Source organism: Castor canadensis, chromosome 11, assembly GCF_047511655.1.
Source record: "Castor canadensis chromosome 11, mCasCan1.hap1v2, whole genome shotgun sequence".
Classification (NCBI taxonomy): domain Eukaryota; kingdom Metazoa; phylum Chordata; class Mammalia; order Rodentia; family Castoridae; genus Castor; species Castor canadensis.
Genome location: NC_133396.1, coordinates 43,727,421 through 43,748,021, shown reverse-complemented (window position 1 = coordinate 43,748,021; position 20,601 = coordinate 43,727,421). Strand labels below are relative to the sequence as shown.

At 47.9% G+C, this 20,601-nt stretch overlaps 1 protein-coding gene across 2 annotated transcripts in view; it reads right to left on the bottom strand.

The window, feature by feature from the left end:
• Positions 1-20,601, bottom strand: part of Slc13a2 (solute carrier family 13 member 2) — a 23,871-nt gene extending 3,270 nt beyond the window's left edge. Inside the window, exons 1-8 of one of the 2 annotated variants that reach the window (XM_020188402.2) lie at positions 20,402-20,601; positions 6,088-6,216; positions 4,195-4,331; positions 3,888-4,087; positions 2,790-2,961; positions 2,555-2,677; positions 518-736; positions 231-319 (exon numbers count right to left, since the gene is read on the bottom strand). In XM_020188402.2, the coding sequence (XP_020043991.1) occupies positions 231-319; positions 518-736; positions 2,555-2,677; positions 2,790-2,961; positions 3,888-4,087; positions 4,195-4,331; positions 6,088-6,216; positions 20,402-20,503 (1,171 nt within the window). In that variant the 5' untranslated portion in view covers positions 20,504-20,601. Of the gene's footprint in view, positions 1-230; positions 320-517; positions 737-2,554; positions 2,678-2,789; positions 2,962-3,887; positions 4,088-4,194; positions 4,332-6,087; positions 6,217-14,155; positions 14,368-20,401 lie in introns of those variants that run through there. The other variant, XM_074046451.1, reaches the window with a different exon arrangement.

Sequence of the window (20,601 nt, the reverse complement as noted above, 5' to 3'; positions counted from 1 at the left end):
AGGTTTTCCTTTCCCTCTATTTGGGGCCTCCTTTATTGGGTCCCTATTGGAGCTTAATGTATTCAGGAGGGATCCCTCAGTTCTGTAATATCCCAACTTTGTCTCCCAGTTCCTGTGCCCTTTGCAGTTCACTCCCAAACTCTCTTAGCTTCGTCAGCTCCTGTCAAGTGTGGTCAAAAGTACATACGGGATACCTGGAGACCTTTCCCTGCCCCAGGCCAGGTGCTTACCTGGGTCCTGAATCAGCCCGGGGAACTCGGAGGGAATGATAAACAAAATTATGCTGATGAAGATGGCCACTGTCCCATCAGACGCCATGCTGTGGGTAGGGCAGGGAGGTCAGGCTTAGTAGGATCCCTCCATAGTCAGGGCTGCTCAGGGCTGTAGGTTAGAGAGGTGGTGGCGAGGAGCCCCTCCCACAGATATATCTGATGAGTCCCCATCCCCTGCCCAAGAGTTATCTCCTGCTCTGCACTGGGGGCCCTGCTCCCTTCCCTCTTTTCCCAATTTTGCTTACCTTTGCCCATCCTCGTTGGCAAAAGCCAGGTTACCCCAGCCACGGAAGAAGCCTGGCTCCCGGGTGAACCAGAGTATCACCAGGATGACAAAGAGTACAGTAATGACCTTTTCTGCAAAGATCATGGGGCCCAGCAGCTTGTGCTGTGTCTGGATGACTTTTAAGGCTGCATGCTTCCGCTCCTGCTCCTGTTCCCCAATGCCAAAGTTCTTCCGGAAGCTGTAGGCAGAGGGCAGGGGCAGCTCGTGAAGGACCTATACTAGGCAGGGGCAAGGTGTTCTGAGTGCCCATGATGTGAAGACTGGGGCCCACAGAGGTCACCTCAGGGTCAGACCACTAAGGCGCTGGCTTTACTTGGTTCTGGAGAAGAGTTGAAGATTCAGAGGGGGATCATGGCTCTTTTTTTTGTTGATACTATAATGGAGCAATGCATTTATTGGGCTTTTTGGTTTTTTTTTTTTTTTTTTTGGTACTGGGGTTTGAACTCAGGGCTTCACACTTGCTAGGTAGGTGCTGTACTGCTTGACCCATACCTCCAGTCAAGGATCATGGCTCTTGTTTAGCAGGCAGACCTAAACAAGAGGTTTCCTCGTGCTTGGCTCTGCTCCATTTGCCCTGTTGACTCCCTTCCTCCAAGGGGTCTCATACTGAGGGTGAGGAGAACCTAGTGGCCCTAACTCTCAGCTCTCTTTAGCAACCTTCCAGGAAGACCTCTTTTCCCTCCTGCCTGCTTCTGTGTGTCCCCTGACAGCCTGAGCCCCACCCACATTGTCCTTAGTGGCACGGGAGGCTGTGGTCTACTTCCTTGTGCTGCTTACTTAACTCGTGTTGACATTGAACTTTTCACTTGGATAAATCTCACTCCCCTCCTGGACTGTAAATTCCTTCAGGGCAAAGACCAAGCTTCATACATCTTTGACTTCCCCATGGCGCCCGGCACCGCACTGATCTCTTCCACTACTGTCTTGCCTTGTACCAGCCCCCACCCTTAATCCAACCTCCTTGCATCTGCCTGAGGGATTTGTCAAAAGTACAGTAACAATACGTAAAAACTTTCAATGGCTCTCTTCTCCCTGGGAAGGCAGAGCAAATAATGACTAATACCATAGTAACACTCAGACCACTACTCTGGTTCTGTATGCACAGCAGACATCATTAATCAATCACAGACTTGATTTCAACTGAACCTTAGCAAGGTCTCCAATGATTTTTAATGCAGAGCTTGGAACAGAGACTGTAAGTAACTTAGGTTGCAAGTAGGAATGGAATCTACTTATCATTCTTGGCCTCAAGGATAAAGTCCCAACTCTTTATGCAGCACACAAGATCCTTTGTAATCTTCCCCTACTGCCTCTTAGGCTTCATGTCCTTTTTCTCTTTGTGTTTTCAGCACCTCCTAACCAGAGTTCCCTAAAACACATCAGATTCTTTCTTGCTTCTGTGCTTTGTAGGAGTTGCTCCTGCTACCTAGAATGCCTTCACTCCCTTCTCTACCTGGCTGACTTCTAGTTCTGTAAGATTAGCTTAGACGCTATCTCTTCCAGTAGCCTTCTAGAATCTCCACTGCCCTAGCACTCTATCCTCTGTGCTCCCCTTTCTCATGGCCCCCGCCATGTCATCGCCTGACAGATGGTGAGCTGCAGGGACAGGGACTTTGCCTAATGCCTTCCAGTATTCTTAGTGCCTAGCACAGGGCCAGACATGCAATAGGAGCACAACAAATGCTTCTATAACTGACCATGTTCAGTGTGCATTTCTCAAGCACTTAGCCAAGGATCATGGGGACATTATGGGAAGGGCCCTGGCCTGGGCATCGGGAGATGTGGTTTTCAATCCCAGCACTGACAAAGCTATGACCACTCTTTAAGAGTCAATCTGCTAAACGGAGTAACATCTTCTACCCATTAATTCCTTCAAATAACAGCCCAACTACACAGAGGAGACTTGGGAGTAAGAGGCCTCCTCACTATGCATACCTGCAAGTTTGCAGGGGTACAAGCAAGAACGTGGGCTTCCCTTATCCACTCTGCCACTTACTTGAAACCCAGGAAGAGGACCTGCAGCCACAGCCATGCCAGCAGCAGCAAGATGACCATCGTGGGGAAGGCAAAGCCGAACCAGGAGGCAAAGTTCACCACTTTGGAGTTTTCAGGAAAGAGCCTGCCGGGGACATGGGACATTGCCCTGGTAACTGACCAGCCCCATTTGCCTCCCAGAGAGAATGCAGACACCCACATCCCACTCCTGTCATGTCCCCGACTCTGTCACTCACGAGTCCACCTGGCCTTGCAGCACCAGGTTGGGTGTGGTACCAGTCAGTGTGGCGATGCCCCCAATGCTGGCCGAGTAGCAGACGCACAGGCTCATGCCCTGGGTGAAACGGATCTGCTCCTGGTTCTTCTGTGCCCTCAGCTCTGAAGAAGCAGGTGTATCCTGTCCCTTATCTGGGAACAAGGGAGAGCTTAGGTAGGGCTGGGGGCAGGGCCAGCACGGGAAACACACGGAACACAAAGAACACATGGCTGTGGCTCCATGACCTCTAGGGCATCTTGTCAGTAAATAAGCCAGACTTAGGTTGGGAGGAGGTCAGAGGCCGTCCATAGGTCTGAGTAGGCCCAGTATTCCCTGGAGCCTCAGGCTGGGAGTATTTGTAGATACCATCTGGTCCAACCTCTCTTGGGAGAGGGAAACTGAGGCACAGAGAGGGGAAGAGGATTATGTAAACCAGGCAGGAAGAATGGGGTCTAGACCCCTGACTGCCCACCCAGACTTCAGTTCTCCTCTTTACTAGATTGACCAAGCTTCTTGGATTGCCCAGAACTGAGGCGATTCCTAGCACAATGAGTCTTGACATTTTATTTTATATTATTTTTTGTGGTGTTGGGGATGGAACCCAAGGCCTTGCCCATGCTAGGCAAGGGCTCTAACATTGAGCTACATCCCCAGCCTGTGGGTCTTGGTATTTTAAAACCAGGAAAGCAATCTGGGCGCCAGTGGGTCACGCCTATAATCCTAGCTACTCAGAAGGCAGAGATCGGGAGGATCAAGGTTCTAAGGCAGCCCAGCAAATAGTTCACAAGATCCTATCTCAAAAATACCCAACAGAAAAGAGGGCTAGAGGAGCAGCTCAAGCAGTAAAGTTCCTGCCTAGCAAGCATGAGGCTCTGAGTTTAACCTAGTACCGAAAGGAAACAAAACAAAACAAAACAAGAAAGCCCCAGGCAATTCAGGACAAGTTGGTCACTGTGCCTCTTGCCTCTCTCTTCTTTCCCCAAAGGGTCCAGGATGACTACCATTGAGAATGGACAACAGGTCAGATTTTTCCCTAAGAACCAAGGGGTTGGAGCAGGGTCTGCCTCATCTCTCGTACCAAGCTTGGTCTCCTCCTTCTGGGTACTTGATTCCTGGAGCTCAAAGGCAGGGTTGTCATTGCCCTCCTCGATGTCCTTTTTTGTACCGTGCAGCTGCTCTAGAACAGCGTGTGCGATAGGCACCATCATGGCTGTAGTGGCTGTGTTGCTGATCCACATGGACAGGAAGGCCGTGACCAACATGAAGCCCAGGATCAGCCTAGAGATGGACAGACGGACACACTACCATTCTAGGTTCCCTTCAGGGACTGGAGGCCTAAGTACCACACAACTCCAGTTCTCTGGTCCTAGTTTGTGGGAACTCACATAGCAGGTCGCACTCCAATGATGAGGAGCACACGGAGGGCGATGCGTTTGTGCAGGTTCCAGTGCTCCACAGAGATGGCCACCAGCAACCCCCCAATGAACAGGATGTTGGTGTCCTTGAGGTATTCGATGCAGACCTGGCAGGCAGGGATACAGGTGAGATGCAGAAAGACTCCGGGGCCACCCATGGTGCCCCTGGGTGTCTGGGGTACTGACATTCCTACAAACTCTCATTCCTCTGAGCCCAAATGGAAATGACCTTCAGATCATCTGACATTTGATATGAACCAGGTTCTCTGTTCTTGCCAAACTCACTCTTTCTCCCTTCAAGATGAATGGGGAGACAATCTAGCCTGATTTCCTTCATGTTTTAAGTCATGGACTTAGAGATAGGTATAATTTCCTGCTCTTTCTAGAAAGCTTAACAGTAAGGTTTTCTAAGTGTGGGCCCTGGGCTGGTATCATCACCTTCACCTGGAACTTGTTAGAAATGAAACGCTTGGTCAGGCACGGAGGCACGTGCTTGTAATCTCAGCACTCAGAAGGCTGGGGAGGAGGATCACGAGTTTAAGGCCAGCCTGGGCCTTATTATGTGTCCCTGTCTGAAAAAATAAATAGATAAAAGGACATGAAATGCTTAAGCCTCACTCTAGATCTACTGAATCAGAAACTCAAGGATGAGGCCCAGCTACCTGTGTTTTACCCAGCTCTCCATGTGATTCTGGTGCTCATTCAAGTTCAAGAGTCACTGAACTAGAAGTGCACAGTCAGGTGGGGTCTGTATGTGTGGGGTCCTTATCTATATGTGGGGTCTTCATCCATGGATATAACCAACCTTGGATGGAAAATATCCGGAAAACAATTACATCCATACTGAATGTGTACAGACTTTCCCTTTTCATCATTCATTACAGTATGGAAACTACTGACCTTGCATTAGGCATGCTAAGTAATCTAGAGATTATTTAACGTGGGTGTTCATAGGCTGAACCCAAATACCACAGCATTTTATATAAAGGATTTGAATAACTATGGATTTTGGTACCCAGGGGGCTGGTGAGTCCTGGAACCATCTTCTGTGGATACTGAGGGATGACTGAATAAGCTCTTTTATTGATTTTTAAAAATCTTTTTGGTGGTATTGGGATTTTGAACTCAGGGCCTTATAGCTTGGTAGGCAGGCACTCTACCTTGAGCCACACTTCTGGTCCTTTTTTTTGCTTTAGTTATTTTTCAGGTGGGGTCTCACGCTTTTTGCCCAGGCCAGCCTCAGACTTTGATCCACTTACATCTTCCAAGTAGCTGGGATTCCAGGTATGAACCATCCCTTGCCTCCAAGTTTGTTCTTTAAGATTGGGGTCTTGATAACTTTTTTGCCCAGACTGGCCTGTCTCTATCCTCCTATCTCTGCCTCCCAAGTGGCTAGGATTACAGGTATGTACCACCATGCCCAGTTTGTTTTTTAAATTAAAAAAAATTTTTTTGAAACAAGGTCTCTCTATGTAGCCCAGGCTGACCTTGAACTCACGATTCTCTTGCCTCAGCATCCTAAGTGCTAGGATTAAAGATGTGAGCCACTACACCCAGCTTGTATAAGCTCTATTGCTGGCTTTCAAGGCTCTTTTCCTGTACCACACCTTCTATTTCCTTGGTAAGGCTAATCAATCTCACCTTGAATAACTCTTACACTAGCCACACATATTTCTAGAATGACCTTCCCCTGTCTTTCAGCTGGTTCTCAATCAGTGTTCTCTGACCTACCAAGCAAAGGCAGGAACCCCTCTTCCATGCTCCTGTAATGATGCTTGTTGGTCACCAGGACTCTTGGAAGACATCCCCTGCCCCCCACTCCTCTGCCACGAGTCCTTCCTCCTCTGGATGGGTGCAGCTCACCTCAGAGGCATCCATGATGCCCATCAGGGGGAACAGGATGACGGGGAGAAGGGCGGTGATAGCCAGGGGCAGAGCCTCAGTGCACCAGAAGAGTGCTATGAGGATGATGGCATAGGCACAGTAGGCTTCCTGTGGGCGAGAAGGAGGGGTAGAGATGTTGGAGAGGGCAGGTATCCCAGAGTCTTTCCCTGTCCTGCCCCTGAGAGAAATGGGGCCATTTGTAACAGGTGGGGAGAGCCTATGTCATTGATTCCTAAGCCCAAGGTCCCATCTCAAAATAGAAATTAAAAGCCAAAGAAAAGCATTCACCACTCTGCCTTTGACTTTGGGACCCAGTCATTATAATCCAGCCACACTGGAGAATCTGGAGTTGGGTCTCAGGCCCCTTCCAGCCAAAGAGGACCATAGGAGGGCCAGTTGAGGATCGTGAGATGAGATGAGGGCTGCCAGAGGTACTGGGACTGGAACTCAGGGCCTCATGCTTACTAAGCAGGCACTCTATTACCAGCCCTGTTTTTATGTTGGGTTTTTTCAAAATAGGACATCACAAACCATCTGCCCTAGCTGGCTTTGAAACGCAGTCCTCTTGATCTTGGCCTCCTGAGTAGCTAGGATTACAGGCGTGAGCCACCAGTGCCAGGCCTGTAAGAATGTTTATTTGTATGACTATGTAGTGTGTTTTCTCACTAGGCAGTAAGATCCATGAGGACAGAGTCAGTTTGGTGGCATCTGGATCCTCAGAGCCCAGGACCTATCAGGCTTCAGATAGAATCTTGTATGAATGGATCACTGGAAAGTTTTGGGAAGGCAGAGGGTTTCCTCTTTGCAATCTTGACCTGACCCCTGCATCACACAACTCTAGAGGAACCATTCACACACAGGCTATGTGAGTGGTTCCTCAATACCCACCTTGTGCAGGGAACTGTGGAGCAAACCCAGTATTTGGCTATCAGAAACTCCCTTTCCCTCACAAGACCCTTAAGTCCAGAGAAGTCTGACCTTAAGCCTAGACTGGGCTAGGAATAGAGGCCAGACAGTCAGCCCCATATGTCAGGGGGGTCCAGCTTCCCTGACAGAGCCTCTCCGAGGGCTGGGAAATCATTAGCCAGAGGAGGCCTCCGGGGATTGGGGCACCTGTCTACTCTGTTTGCCAAAGGAAAGGGCAGCAGGCAGGGATTAGTTGGACCATGGCTGGGGGCCCCTCCTCTCTTACCTGTCCAACTATCCTGACATTCTCTCTACCAGGGGTAGGCTAGGCTCACTCCTTAGAACCTCACACCCTTAGTTCCATAAAGCTTGGGAAGGGTCTGGGGGGAAGCCAGGAGGAAACTCCTGTTTATTGAGCAACTGATGGGATCTTAGTGTTGGAAACACAAGAGACATTAAGGTGGTCCCATTTTATTGATGAGACCTAAGAGTAAGTAGCTTGCTGAAGATCTTGGAACTAGGCAGTGGCAGAGCCAGGATGGTCTCACAGGGGGGCAGTGGGATTCTGTAACTCCAAGGGCTTCCCAAGAGCACTCCCTAGCAGGCAATGTAAAGGCACCCCTGGAATTGTGTAGTAGTCAGTTCACACAGCTGCACACAGCTGCATATAGCCCCACAGTGGAGCTGAGTCTGTCTGATGGCAAGCTTTCTTTTCACTAAATCTCTGCCCCTTCTCAACCTGCACATGAACTCATCAGCTTGAGGATTGGGGCTCCCTTGACCCTCGACCAGAGATCCACCCCCGACCTCCAGCAGGATTCTGCTGATGCTGGTGTTTGTTCACCCACTTTCTTACCAGCTGTGATTGGATGGCTAGTAGCTTACCCACCCTTCGGGCTAAGGGCAGGCAGGCCCCTCTGGACTCTGGTGTCCCCTGGTGTTCTAGAACTCTCTGACCAGAGAGAGGAGGCAGGCTGGTTGAAATGGTCACTGTGCTGATTCAAAAAGAAAACTGCAGAAGTAGCCCAAGACTATGCTGTGTCAAGCTTTGTGATCTACGTACTTCATATGTTTTTAGAACTCACATTTAGTTGCTTGATGAGGTATTGGCGCCACTTCACCGATGAAAAAAGAAAGGTACAAATAAATCAGGCAAATGTCTCACAAATAATGAGAGGAGAAGCCAGGTCACCTGGTTCTTGGGTCCAACTTTTCCCTTCTACTCTGAACTGAATCCCTGCCATTGGCGGGTGCCCCTACCCTCCGGCTCCCTGTGGTCAGTGTAGAAGGAATTAGCTAGAGTCTGAATCCAAACAACTATTTTTCCAGGACCACCGCTTCCTATTGCTTGGCTCTGTCAAGATGCTTCACTTTAAAAAAAAAAACAAACAGCAACAACAGTTTTACTAGGTTGTCCAGGCTGGTCTTGAACTCCTGGACTCAAGCCTCAGCCTCCTGAGAAGCTGGAACAGGTGCATGATACCATGCCCAGCTAAGGGACTTCATTTTTGAGACCCCTTTTCCATTTTTCATTTGAGACCCCATTTCCATTTTTCATTTTCATTCATTATTCTCATTTCATTGACTGCAAAAAGAAAAAGCACACCCATGAGTTCTGGTGTGCTTAATGTGTGGCTCCTATTCCATTACCCCTTTTACAACTATGCCCAATTCCTCTCCACCTACATCTCTGCATCAAAATTCAAAAATTTTATCCAGAAACTTTCTCTGGCTCTGTTGACTTTGGTCTAATGTTTCCATCCCACCTCCTGGGCAGCCTAGCAAGTCCTAACATAACTTGCTGACTTATTCTTCCTGGATCCTGATTTCTCTTCCTTCCTCCCTCCCTCCCTCCCTTTCTTCTCCCTTCCCTTTTCTTCTTCCCTCCCTCCCTCCTTCCCCCCTCTTTCTCTCTCTCTCTCTCTCTCTCTCTCTCTCTGATAGGGTCTCACTATGTAGTTCAAGTTGGCCTCAAACTCTTGATCCTCCTTTCCAGCCTCCCAAATGTTGGGATTATGGGCATGCTGGATCATGGATTCTTATTTTTGGCAGTGTGTGTGTGTGGGGGGAGACATGGAATTCCAGGGATCCATGAAATTGGATGGGAAAACTATTTCATCTATTCCTAACATCTAACTAAGGTTATTGGATATAGGTAACAAAATAGTACAGGCTGTCCCTGGTTTACAAGTGATTCAGTTTATGATTTTCCAGCTTTATGATGTTTTGCAAAATTAACAAGCATTCAGTAGAAAGTCTATTTTAACATATACTAACTATCCATTCATGGTGAGGACCCATACAAATGGCACTGCTTTTCATTTTCAATGCAGTATTCAATAAGTAACATTAGGTGACACTTTATAATAAAATAGGGTTTGCTTTTGATGGTTTTGCCATTGATGGCTTTGTAGGCTATTGTGAGTGTTGTGCTCTGAGCATGTTTAAGGTAGAGGAGGTCAGGTGATGATGTTTGTCAAGCTAGGTGTATTAAATAAGTACTAAATAAGCATATTTTTGATTTAGGATATTCTTAATCTGTGATGGGTTTTTTTTGGAACATAATTTCATCATAACTTGAGCCACATCTAGACATTTTTTTTCCCTGTGGACTGGAGTTTGAACTCAGGGCTTCATATGTACAAAGTAGGCGCTCTACCACTTGAGCCACACCTCCAGTCCATATCCCTATACATTGTTATCGGACTTATTAGTGACTTTGTTACAGATTTTTTTTTCTAAATGAGGTCTAGGGTTGCCCAGACTGGTCTCAAACTTCCAAATGTAAGTGACCTTCCTGCCTCAGGCTCTCAAGTACCTGGGACTACAGACCTACACCGCCATGCCTGGATCTAAGTATTTGACTGTGGCTATCAGATATTGGATACCTGCCCAGATAAGTTATTGCAGTTATATCATAATATATTTCAACACACTTATTAGTGTTTTGAAGTTGTGGCTAGCTATTTACACCAATGCTAATGTTAAATCCTTTTTTTTTTTAATCCCAGTACTGGGGCTTGAACTCAGGGCCTCATGTTTGCTAGGTAAGTGATCTACCTAGAGTAGATCTACCTAGAGTGCCTGCTTTGTAAACACAAAGCCCTGAGTTTCCAGCCTCAGCCCCATCCAAAAAAAAAAAAAAAAAAAAAAAGAGAGAAAGTTTTGCCCACACCTCCAGCCCTTTTTGGCTTTAGTTATTTTTTTCAGATAGGGTCTACGCTTTTGTTTTGCCTGGGCCTGCCTCAGGCTATGATCCTTCCACTTGTGGCTCCCACATAGCTGGGTACAGTTGTACATCACCATGCCTGTCCTCTAATGCTGAGTCTTTCTAATGCACTAACAAGGAATTCTATATATTTCTGAACTGCAATGTGGTTTTTCATGATAACTGTATTTCAAAATAACTGGTCTTGCCAGGCACCGGACACTCACGCCTGTAAGCTTAGCTGCTCAAGAGGCAGAGATCAGAGGACCATGGTTCGAAGCCAGCCCCAGGCAAATAGTTCTCGAGACCCTGTCTCAAAAAAGTTCATTACCATTGGAATGGCTCAAATGGCAAGAGTGCCAGCCTAGCAAGTGTGAGGCCCTGAGTTCAAACCCCAGCACCACCAAAAAAAAAAAAAAATTGGTCTCCTTTGTAATTCTACTCATTTCATTTTGTGCATTTCAAAACAGTATTCTGAGAGGGATGGAAACCGAGACTCAGGGAGGCTTAGCATCGCCTTGCTGATGTGTGTTGAAGCTGGGAGAGTGCGGGTTTGAGGGTGGGGGAGTTGGCAGTGTTCTTCTGAGAGGCTGTCTGGGTCAGATGCCATGCCAGTCCTTTCGGCACTCCTAGAGGACAGAGTCCTTGGGGACCCTCTGTCTTGGCTCCCCAAATTGTCCAATTACAAAGTCAGTATTGCCAGCACTGGAAGTGGTACTTGGGGATCAGGCTTATCCTCCCAGGCCACCCTCATGCTCCCCAGCTCTGTGGAACTTGAGCTGGCCAACCTCAGTGGGTGGCCCATGGCATGGAACACCCCTGGCCTGTGAACTGGCTCTAGCAGCTCCTCAGAGCAGCTATACTGCACAACTCCAGGGCACTCTTCACATCGGGAGTGAATAAGGCCATCTGCAGTGACCCTTCCAGGAGCTCAGAAACCAGCAGGAAAAGAGATTTCTCCTAGCTGCTTCTGCTCTTCTACCTGTCACTGCCTCTTCTACGGGCCAGCTGGAGCATCATAGGGTTTATTCTCTCAATATCTGCTTCTTTGTGGTTGTTGTTTTTGTTTCTGGTGCTGGGGTTTGAACCCAGGGCCTTGTGCGGGCAGTGCACACACTCTGTAACACTGTGTCACAATCCCAGGCTTATGTGCCCCTTGCTGTCTCTGCTCTAGTTACACTGGTCTTTTTTTTTTTTTTTTGGTGGTACTGGAGTTTGAATTCAGAGCTCACACTTGAAGCTCTCCCACTTGAGCCACTCCATCAGCCATTTTTTGGGTTGGGTGTTTTTGAGATAAGGTCTTTCAAACTATTTGCCCAAGGCTGGCATTTTTGAACCTTGATCCTCCTGAGTAGCTAGGATTACAGGCCTGAGCTACCAGTGCCTGGCTACACTGGTCCTCTTCTGGTTCCTCAAATATGCCATCCTCCCTCTGACCACAGGGCCTTTTCACATAATTTCTTCTCACTGGACCTCTTTTTTCCTCCCCACTTTGCCTAGCTGATGTCTAATTCATCAACTTGAGATCTCAGCTCAAATATTCCTTTTTCAGGGAAGCACTCTGGCTTCCAAGCTAAGGTAGAATCCCCATTTTTCACACTCTAAGCTCCTGTTCTTCTTTTGCATGGTACTCCTTGCAGTCTATAAATAGCTTTTTTTTTTTTTTTTTTTTTTGGCAGTACTGGGGCTTGAAATCAGGGCCTCTACCTTGAGCCACTCCACTGGCCCTTTTTTGTGAAGGGTTTTTTTCGAGATAGGGTCTCGTGAACTGTTTGCCCAGTCTGGCTTCGAGCCATGAGCCTTCTGATCTGTGCCTCCTGAGTAGCTAGGATTATAGGCATGGATCACTGGTGCCTGGACTTGCATTTGGTTTTATGAGCTAAATGATGAGTATTAGTCCTTGTTGTCAGGGTCCAAGTCTGTTTCTGCTCATCCCAGCAGGTAGCCTGGTATCAATGGAACTGATGACTGGAGTGAATGAGTGAATGAATTCAGGCCCTTGGAAGGCAAACATGAGTCAAGCCTGGCTCTGCCTCCAGGGGGTTCAAGTGTCCCTGTGAGCTGTCCTATAGGGCCTGAGTGGGTGGGTTACCCTGCAAAGTCAGCAGTGGACAGAAGAGATCAACCCTCAGAGGAACTTGCAAACCCTATAGCTGGCTGCTTTCACAATGGGAAAGCACATGTGGGGAGTCAGAAAACCTGAGTGCCCAGGCCCAGCTTGATTGCTATGTGTCCTTGGGTAAGTTACTTAACCTCTCTTGGCTTGGTTCCTTTCTAAGAAACCTGGAACATTTCCAGCTGTACATCTCCTTTATGCAGTTTCCTTATCTACAAATGGGAATAAGAGAAAATTTTCCTGGCTGGGATGGTATAGGATGAAGAGGATAATAGAAGTGAATATATGAGAATAGGCCCTGAGCAGATGGCAGGGCTATCATTGGGAGAGCAATGTGCTTTTGGACTTCTAAGGAACTGGGTGGATGCATGAGGCATAAATGAAATAAAGGTGCCAGCAAATCCAGGGCAGACTCTGGACCTTGTTTTGGGTGGCAAGAGTGGGCAAGGTCAAGGACTAAGAGCATCACAGCCTTTACAGCACAGCCAACATGCATGCAGTCTCAGAGGTGTCACAGCACGTTCCTCCTGGCGATTGAAGGTTAACCCAGGGTGGGGATGGGCTGGCACACAGCAGGCCACTGTCACCACCCCTGTCTGGTAGTGAGCATTCTTGGGCTTGAAAGCAAGGTGGGACACTAGGTGGCAGCCTGCCAAACACATTGGCTAAAAAGAGCCCAGAGGAGAAGGGGCCCCTTCCTTGTGTCCCCTTGTATCTGGACTGAGAAAACTCCCAGTAAGGAGACGCTGAGTGGATGCTGAGGGATGAGTAGGAGTTCAGTCGGTAGGGAAAAAGGATTGAGATAAGAGGGTAAGCACAGAGGGAACAGAATGAGCCAGAAAAAGGTCAAGATGTGTTCCTGGAGGGGTGTGTACTTGGAAAGAACCTTGTCTGCCCTAAGAAGGATCTAGGACTTTATCCAGAAGACAGGGGTGAAAGTGAGCAGCCTTTGAAGGGTTTTAAGCAGGGAGAGTGAAGTGGTTGGGTTGGTATTTTATTAAACCATTATGCTGAGTGTGTGCTTGGCATGTGAGAGGCCCCAGGTTCGATCCCTAGTGCCGAAGAAGGGGGAGAAGAAGAAGGATAAGGAGGAGAAAGAGAAGGAGGAAGAGGAAGAGGAGAAAACAAAGATTACATTGATGTTATCATATGTGATTTAAAAATTACATGTGTAATGTAATATACATGTGTGTATATACATTTGTAGATACTGAGGAAAATCTCTGATTTAGGGGTTCTTACCCTAATTTTGGTAACTACCACTTGACAGCCTGTTGATGCCTTCCAACTCCTTGGAATAAGATTTTAACATACAATAAAAAAAAGACACAGGACTGGGCTGGCAGAGTGCTCAAGTGGTAGAGCTCCTGCCTTGCAAGCATGAGGCCCTGAGTTCAAATTCCACTACCACCAAACAAAAAGACACAGGACTGCAGAGAAAATCAGTTGTGCTAAAATCCAGTTGTTAAGATATGAAGAATGCTAGGGAGATGATATCTCTCTAGGAATAAAATTTAGATATCAAACGCCTAATGCCTTTGAGGACTGCATATACAAAGGGAACAATGGTCAGTTCGTCTATGAAAATGTCTCAAAATATCCACAATAACCAGCTCAAAAGCCAAACCACAACTCCTGTGCAGTTGGCTCTGAATAGTCAGGATTTGTTCTGACTTCCCCACACTCCTCTCCCACTTCCAACTTAGGACCAACCAGAGAAAGCCAAGTATTCTCCCCCAACCAGTCATACGGTGGGACCCATTTCTAGTTCACTGCCCTCAGCCTCCTTGTGTCAATGGCCTCCCATTAGGGCATACCTGAAGCCATCATGTAGTTCCTCTCAAAAGCCTTCCCAGCTCCTGTTGGCCTTTGGGACTGCCAAACACAGGTGATGGTGGCCAACTCTTCCTGTCCTCTGCTGGCTCTCACTTGGGTGGGTGAACTCCACGTATTTCCACTCCTTAATGTGAATGACTTGTTGCATCATCCTCTATTCCGAGAAGCCCAAGGGAGATGATTGAATCCCTTCCCTTCCCTTCCCTTTCATTTCCTTCCCTTCCTTGCCCTGCCCTGCCCTGCCCTGCCCTTCCCTTCCCTTTCTTTTCCTGAGACCAGGTCTTACTATGTTGCCCAGGCTGGCCTTAAACTCCTAGGTTCAAGCAATCCTCCTGCCTCAGTCTCCCCAGTAGCTGGCCCTACAGTGCCAGCATGCTCGGCTGAGACAATGGATCTCTAAGTGTCACAGAAAACAAAAGTGGGGGAAGAGTCCTGACGTCACCATTTGGGCCAGAGCCAGGACTTCTGTGTCCTCTAAAGAGCAAACACAAACCAGGCTGGAGCCATGTGCACATAAGCATTCTCATACTCCCCTGTGAATTTGATCTTCACAATAGCCCTGGGACTTGCTGCTGGATTGTATCCAGGAGATTCTGATGTTGAAGACTCTAACTTACTTTCTCATTCCTAGCCTTCACCTAGGAGGGGTTGATAAGTGGAGACCTGATTTAGTAATTTGGGGGCAAAGTCCAAGTTGGGAAATTGTCCCCTGACCTTGGACGCTGGCTCCTTCTAATCCACAGAAGCCAGGAAACCTATCTTCACACACCCCAAGGGCTGCTCACAGCCATATCTGGGGAGCTCAGCTCACCACTCTTGGGGGTGGGCAGTGACTGGACATGCCTTCCTGTTGCATAGGAGGAAAGTAGGATCGGAAGCCCTCATGGTAACAGCAGCTTATTTGAACAGAGCTATGAGGAAGAAGTGGGGCATTCACAAAGTCCTCAAGGCCACTTTGTGTTGTGTTCTCCAGTGGCCCAGATGAGAGGCTGAGGGCGAACAGAGCTGATCTCTCAGAGCCCCAGGGCCAGGCACACTATGTATGTGGGTCCTTTCATTTTATCTTGATATTTGCCCCTGGGGATCAGAGGTTCAATAACACAAGCTGCACAGATTGGAATGGATTTGAATCCACATCTATCTGGCTACAAAATCTACATGTTATTTGCTGAACTCTGCTTTCTCAATTGACAGCCAGGAAGTCTCAAAAGACAGAGGGTCCAAATTCCTTCCTTGTATAGTCTTCATGGCTGTGGTAAATCATCCCAGTTCTCTGCCTTTGGGTTTCAGACAGTTGTTTTTTTTTTTTTTTGGTGGTAATGGAATTTGAATTCAGGGCCTCACACTTGCTAGGCAGGCACTTTATCACTTGGGCCACCAGCCCTTTTTTGTGTTGGGAATTTTTGAGGTAGGATTTCACTAACTCTTTGCCTCATCTGACTTCTAACCATGATCCTCTTTATCTCTGCCTCCCAAGTAGCCAGGCTTACAGGCATGAGCCACTGGCACTTGGCTTCAGAACAGCTCTATGGGTACTTGACACTGATTCTAATGCACACACAAACCGTTCTTGTATTCCAGGAGTGCGGGTAGTTCAAAGAGTAAGAAATTCTGCTGCCTCTGCTCTTGCAGCAGATCTGTCTTGGCTGACATTGTGCTATTGGGAGATTGTTTATACAGATTGACATTGGCCAACCTTTCCACTCATCTCTGAACTTGACTAAGCAATCTTGTCATTCAGGCCCCTGAAGTGACCCTGGCCTTGTTTATCTCTTTACTTTGCCAAGCTCATCCCTATCCTTGGCCCTTTGCACCTGCTGCATGTTCTGCCTGGACGGCTCTTCACCCAGAGCTGGGCTTGACCGGCTTTTACCTGCTTGCTATTTGGGTCCTAGGGTAACTGTCTGGTCCTCAGGAGGCCTGTCCTGAGCACTGTACCGAGGGTGGCTCCTCCCCAGACCATGGCCACAACTGCTGTATTGTTTCCATGGCTTATACAGCATATGCTTTTAGTGTGTTTCCCCATCCCTCCCCTTAGCTCCCCCACATCCTGTCTGCAATACACCTAAATGGTATCTGACACACAGTACTGAGTCCTGGGTTTGCCCAAAAGTGAAGGAATGGATGAACGGATGAGTAGTTGTAAGGCTGTTGTCATAGTGATGGTGCTGTGACCGCAGGGCTGGGAGGGCAAGAGGAAAGAAGGCTTCAGGTCCCACTGTCCCCAGTCTGCTGGTACCATCCAAGAGGACCAGCATTCCAAGGGTCATGTTGCCATTCCTCTCACATGCCCTGTTATTCCCAGTCCTGTGCCTTTCTCCTGGCTGCCCTCTCCTAGCCTGCCCTCTGTGCATGTCGTTAACTGCTCAGTCTCCCCAGCCTTCAAGACTACTCAAAGACACTTGCTTCAGATCCCCCCCTTGATTCTTCTGGAAGAATTGATCCCTCCTCTTAATGCTACAGCTTTCTTGCTATATCTCTATGTGGCATTAACACCTGAACCATCACCAGCTTGAGGACAGAACACCTGTATTCCCTTCTAATAATCCTGAACCCAGAGCAAGAGTTCCACAGACATCTGAGATGGAAGGAGGCCGGATAAAGGAAGAAGGCTTGAGAGGGACTGGAATGGGAATATATATCACCCTGCTTCCTTAGACAGCCTCAGGTAGAGAGACCCCAAGACCAGGTTCTAGTCCCAGCTTTTCTTCTAGATAGAACTACAAGCAAATTACGTTACTTCTCTGGGCCTCAGTTTATATGGCTGTGAAGTGGAGGTAGCAGTAACACAGAGGCTTTTGTGAAAATAAGTGAGCTAATGCTTTGAAGTGCTTGGCCCAATGCCAAGCACATAAACTATACTCAATAAATGTCGACTATTATCATGGACATAGATCTGAACCTTGTCTGGGGCTCTCCCTTCCCACGATGAAGGCCAGGGTCATGGGGCTGAGCTTGGGGACTGATTATAGAGAGCAGAGATACAACATTCCTTCATTTATTCATTCGACAAGTATTTTCTGAGCATCTACCATGCACCAGCACCTGGAATTTTGCATCGAGCAAGATGAAGCAACTGCTCTACCTTCTAAGGCAGGAAGTCAGAGAATGAGTAGAAAGTAAACAGATAATATGCTTTTAGAAACTGACCACTCTACAAATAAAATAACAGGGGTATGTCAGAGAGAGTGACTTCAGTGGGCAGAGAAGGCTTTTCTGAGACGGATTTAAGCAGAAACCTAGGGAATGAGAAGGAGGCATCTGGGAGAACAGTCAGACAGGGGCTGAGGAATTTGAGGAGCAGAGAGAAAGGCTGTAGAGGCTGCAGGAGAGAGAAGCAGAGATAAGATGTAGGGGATAGAGTCTGAGGGGTCAGGAGAGGTGGGGCCACAGGGTCTTGTGGTTATTATAAGAGGCTTGGATTTAACTCCAAGTTCGATGGGAAGCTAGTGTGGGGTTATAAACAGGGTAGTGATGTGATCTTTGGCTTTGAGATGATTGTCCCAACTGTTGGGTTAAGGTCTGGTGGAGTGGTTCAAGCAGTAAGCGCGCCTGCTTAGCAAGCGTGAGGCTCTGAGCTCAAATTCCAGTGCCACCATAAAAAACAAACAAATAAACAAACCAACTGTTGAGTGAAGAATGGTCTAGGAAGGGGAGGAATAGGTGAGAAATGACAGAGAAGAGACAATCTTTCAGGTGGGGACTAATTTCATTTGGAGTGCAGGGATCTCTGATTTATGATAGTTCAATTTTTGATTTTCTGACTTTATGAAGGTACAAAAGTGGCATGTATTCAGTAGATACCACACTGCAAATTCTATACTTGAATTTTCCCCAGGCTAGTGACATATGGTAAGATGCTCTCTGGTAATAGCTGCAGCTCTGATTCAGCCACAAGGCAAAAGCCTGGCTTAACCAGGGTAAACAAACCTGGCTCAGCAGTGTGCTGTGTTGCTAGGCTAGTGGTAGGCTAAGTGTATTAAACACATTTATAACTTACAATAAGATTCAACTTAGGGTGACCCCATTGTAAGTTGGGTGCATCTGTAGTGTTTTGGGGACCAAGAGTGCACAGGACCTATTGGTGCATGTGGAGATGAAGGAGAGGAAGCAGCCTAGAATGACCTGAGTTTTTGGCTAGCACCACTAGGTAGTAGGCTGATGAGTTTCTCTGCAGGACCATGGGACGAACCCACTGGAGAAGATGGCAATCAGGGCTTCAGTTTGGACAGAGAAAAGGTTAGGGTGCTTACAAAGAAAATATTCCAATGGAGGAGGTATCTAGGGCTATTTGGATGACTTAAGTGTAGAGATGAGGACTGGGGTTAACGACTGGGAATCCATAGGTATAGAGACAATTTTGAAAAGCATGAGACAGCATAAGATCACCTGGGAAGATGGGAGAGGTACAGGAGGGACCCTGGGATACATGAGGAACCAGGAAAGGTAGGAAAAAAACCAGGTGTCACCAAAGTCAACAGAGGACAGCATGGCAAAGAGGGTGTAGCCAACTCTGATAAATGCTGTTGAGGGGTTGAGGAAGGTGGGACTGGACCAAGGGGTTGGTACCATGGAAGCTGATGGTGATTTGAGTCCCAGATGGAGCTGATCAAGGAGACAAAGCATGCATGTGTCCTAGGTAATGTCTTTGAGATTGTGCAGGGAAGGAAGGTGTGTCTGGAGGGAATGTGGGCTGATAAGAGGAGTCTTTTTTTTTTTTTAAGACATAGGTATTACTGTATGTTATATTCTGATAGGACAGTGAGGCAGGTAGGAGGAATCGATCAGGTAAGAAGGAGAGGATTATTGCAGGAGCAGAGTCCTTTCTAGGGAAAGGTACCCAGAGGCCCAAGAAGTGGTTGGTCTCTTGGGACAGTTCATGGAGTCAGAGAGGGGTGGCAGGGCCAGGGATAGCAGGGTGAAGGCTGGGGATCCTTACACATTACACTCCTACTAAGAGCCACAACTTCTCACGCTAAGTCAGGTTTTCCCGGATGAGTTACTGAATCTTTCTGGGTTTCTTCTCCCAAGGTGGTGAAGTCACCAGCCTATCTGAAAATCCATCTGATAGATCCCTATGTAGAGATGTCACTGGTTTTGGTTCAAGAAGAAGGTCATCTCAAAGATCAGTCAGGCCTTATCACTCACCAGGTGTCAGGGCCCAGGTGCTGTGTCACTGTAATCCCAGACCCTCACCCTTGGGACACCATAAACAAAAAAGCTTTCCTTATTTCTCTGTAGCAAAAGAAAGAGAACGGCTCAGTGAGCAGTTCTGAGGGTATAGGGTGGTACCAGGGCCAGGAGTCTGTTTCAGCTTCGGAACTAAGGCCATACCCCAAGTTCTGCCAGAGGCAGATGTATGGTGAAGTTGAACTAAAAGACCTTTCTCCTGGCCCACCCTTCCCAAAGCCCCAGTTTAATTTTAGATTCATAACTTTGTGGGGTTTTTTTTCTGTTACAGAGAAACCTAAAAGAGCATAAGAACCAAGCTCCACAAAACCAGAATCCGTCCTGGGACTTTGAGTAATTGGCTTACCCTCACTTTCCCCATCTGTAAAATGGGACAGTGAGATCTGCCTCATAAGATGGGGAACAGGTGCACAGTGCGTGGCATAGAGCAGGGGCTCAAATGAGTGAGAGCCAAAGTTATAACTTCTGCACATGGCCTTCTGCTAGAGCTAGAGGAGGAGGCAGGGACCCTGTGCTCTGGCTGCAGTATTGTAGGGGGTCCTCTTTTTAATTCTTGTGCGCCTCTTGGCAGACCAGCCTTTGTGATCACAGATAAACTTCCTTCTGTTTACACTTGTGAAGGCACAAACTGCCTGAGGCCAGCCTTCTCCTACTCTCCTTCCTTTCTTCTAAACCTGGCCACTGACCTCTCCTCCCTCTCCCTGGCTAGCATTGAGCCCTGTCCAGGACTGGATGGGCACATCTTAAGCAAATCAAGTCTACCTTCTCCCTCCTGCATCTCCTTTGTAGAACTGGCTTCCTGTTCTTCAAGGCAACAGATTTCCAATGCAACTGAGAATTCGCATGGGGCTTTGATTCCTGTGTGCCAAGCAGGCCCCTTTTGGCCTCTCAGCCCTCAGGAGGACCAAGAGGTTGCAGCCTCACTTCCAGGGTAGGGGAGGTGAGGAAGGGTGCCTAAGGATGCCTCATCCGGGGCCCAGACAGTCCCTTCCCTGCCACCCTTGGAGTTATCTGTGCCCAGAACCACAAGTCCTTACCTTTTCAGGGACAAGTATAGGCAGAGGCAGCAGGAAAATGGGCAGAAAGAACACTATCAGGTAGGAGCGATAGGCCCACAGGCCCTGCCAGCAGGTGGCCATGGTGTGGACTGACCAGGACTGCCAGAGTCACCGCCTTTGGAAGCTACAGCACTGAAGGACCAGAGGCAGCCCAGCAGCAGGTGGCCCCGGGCAGGCTT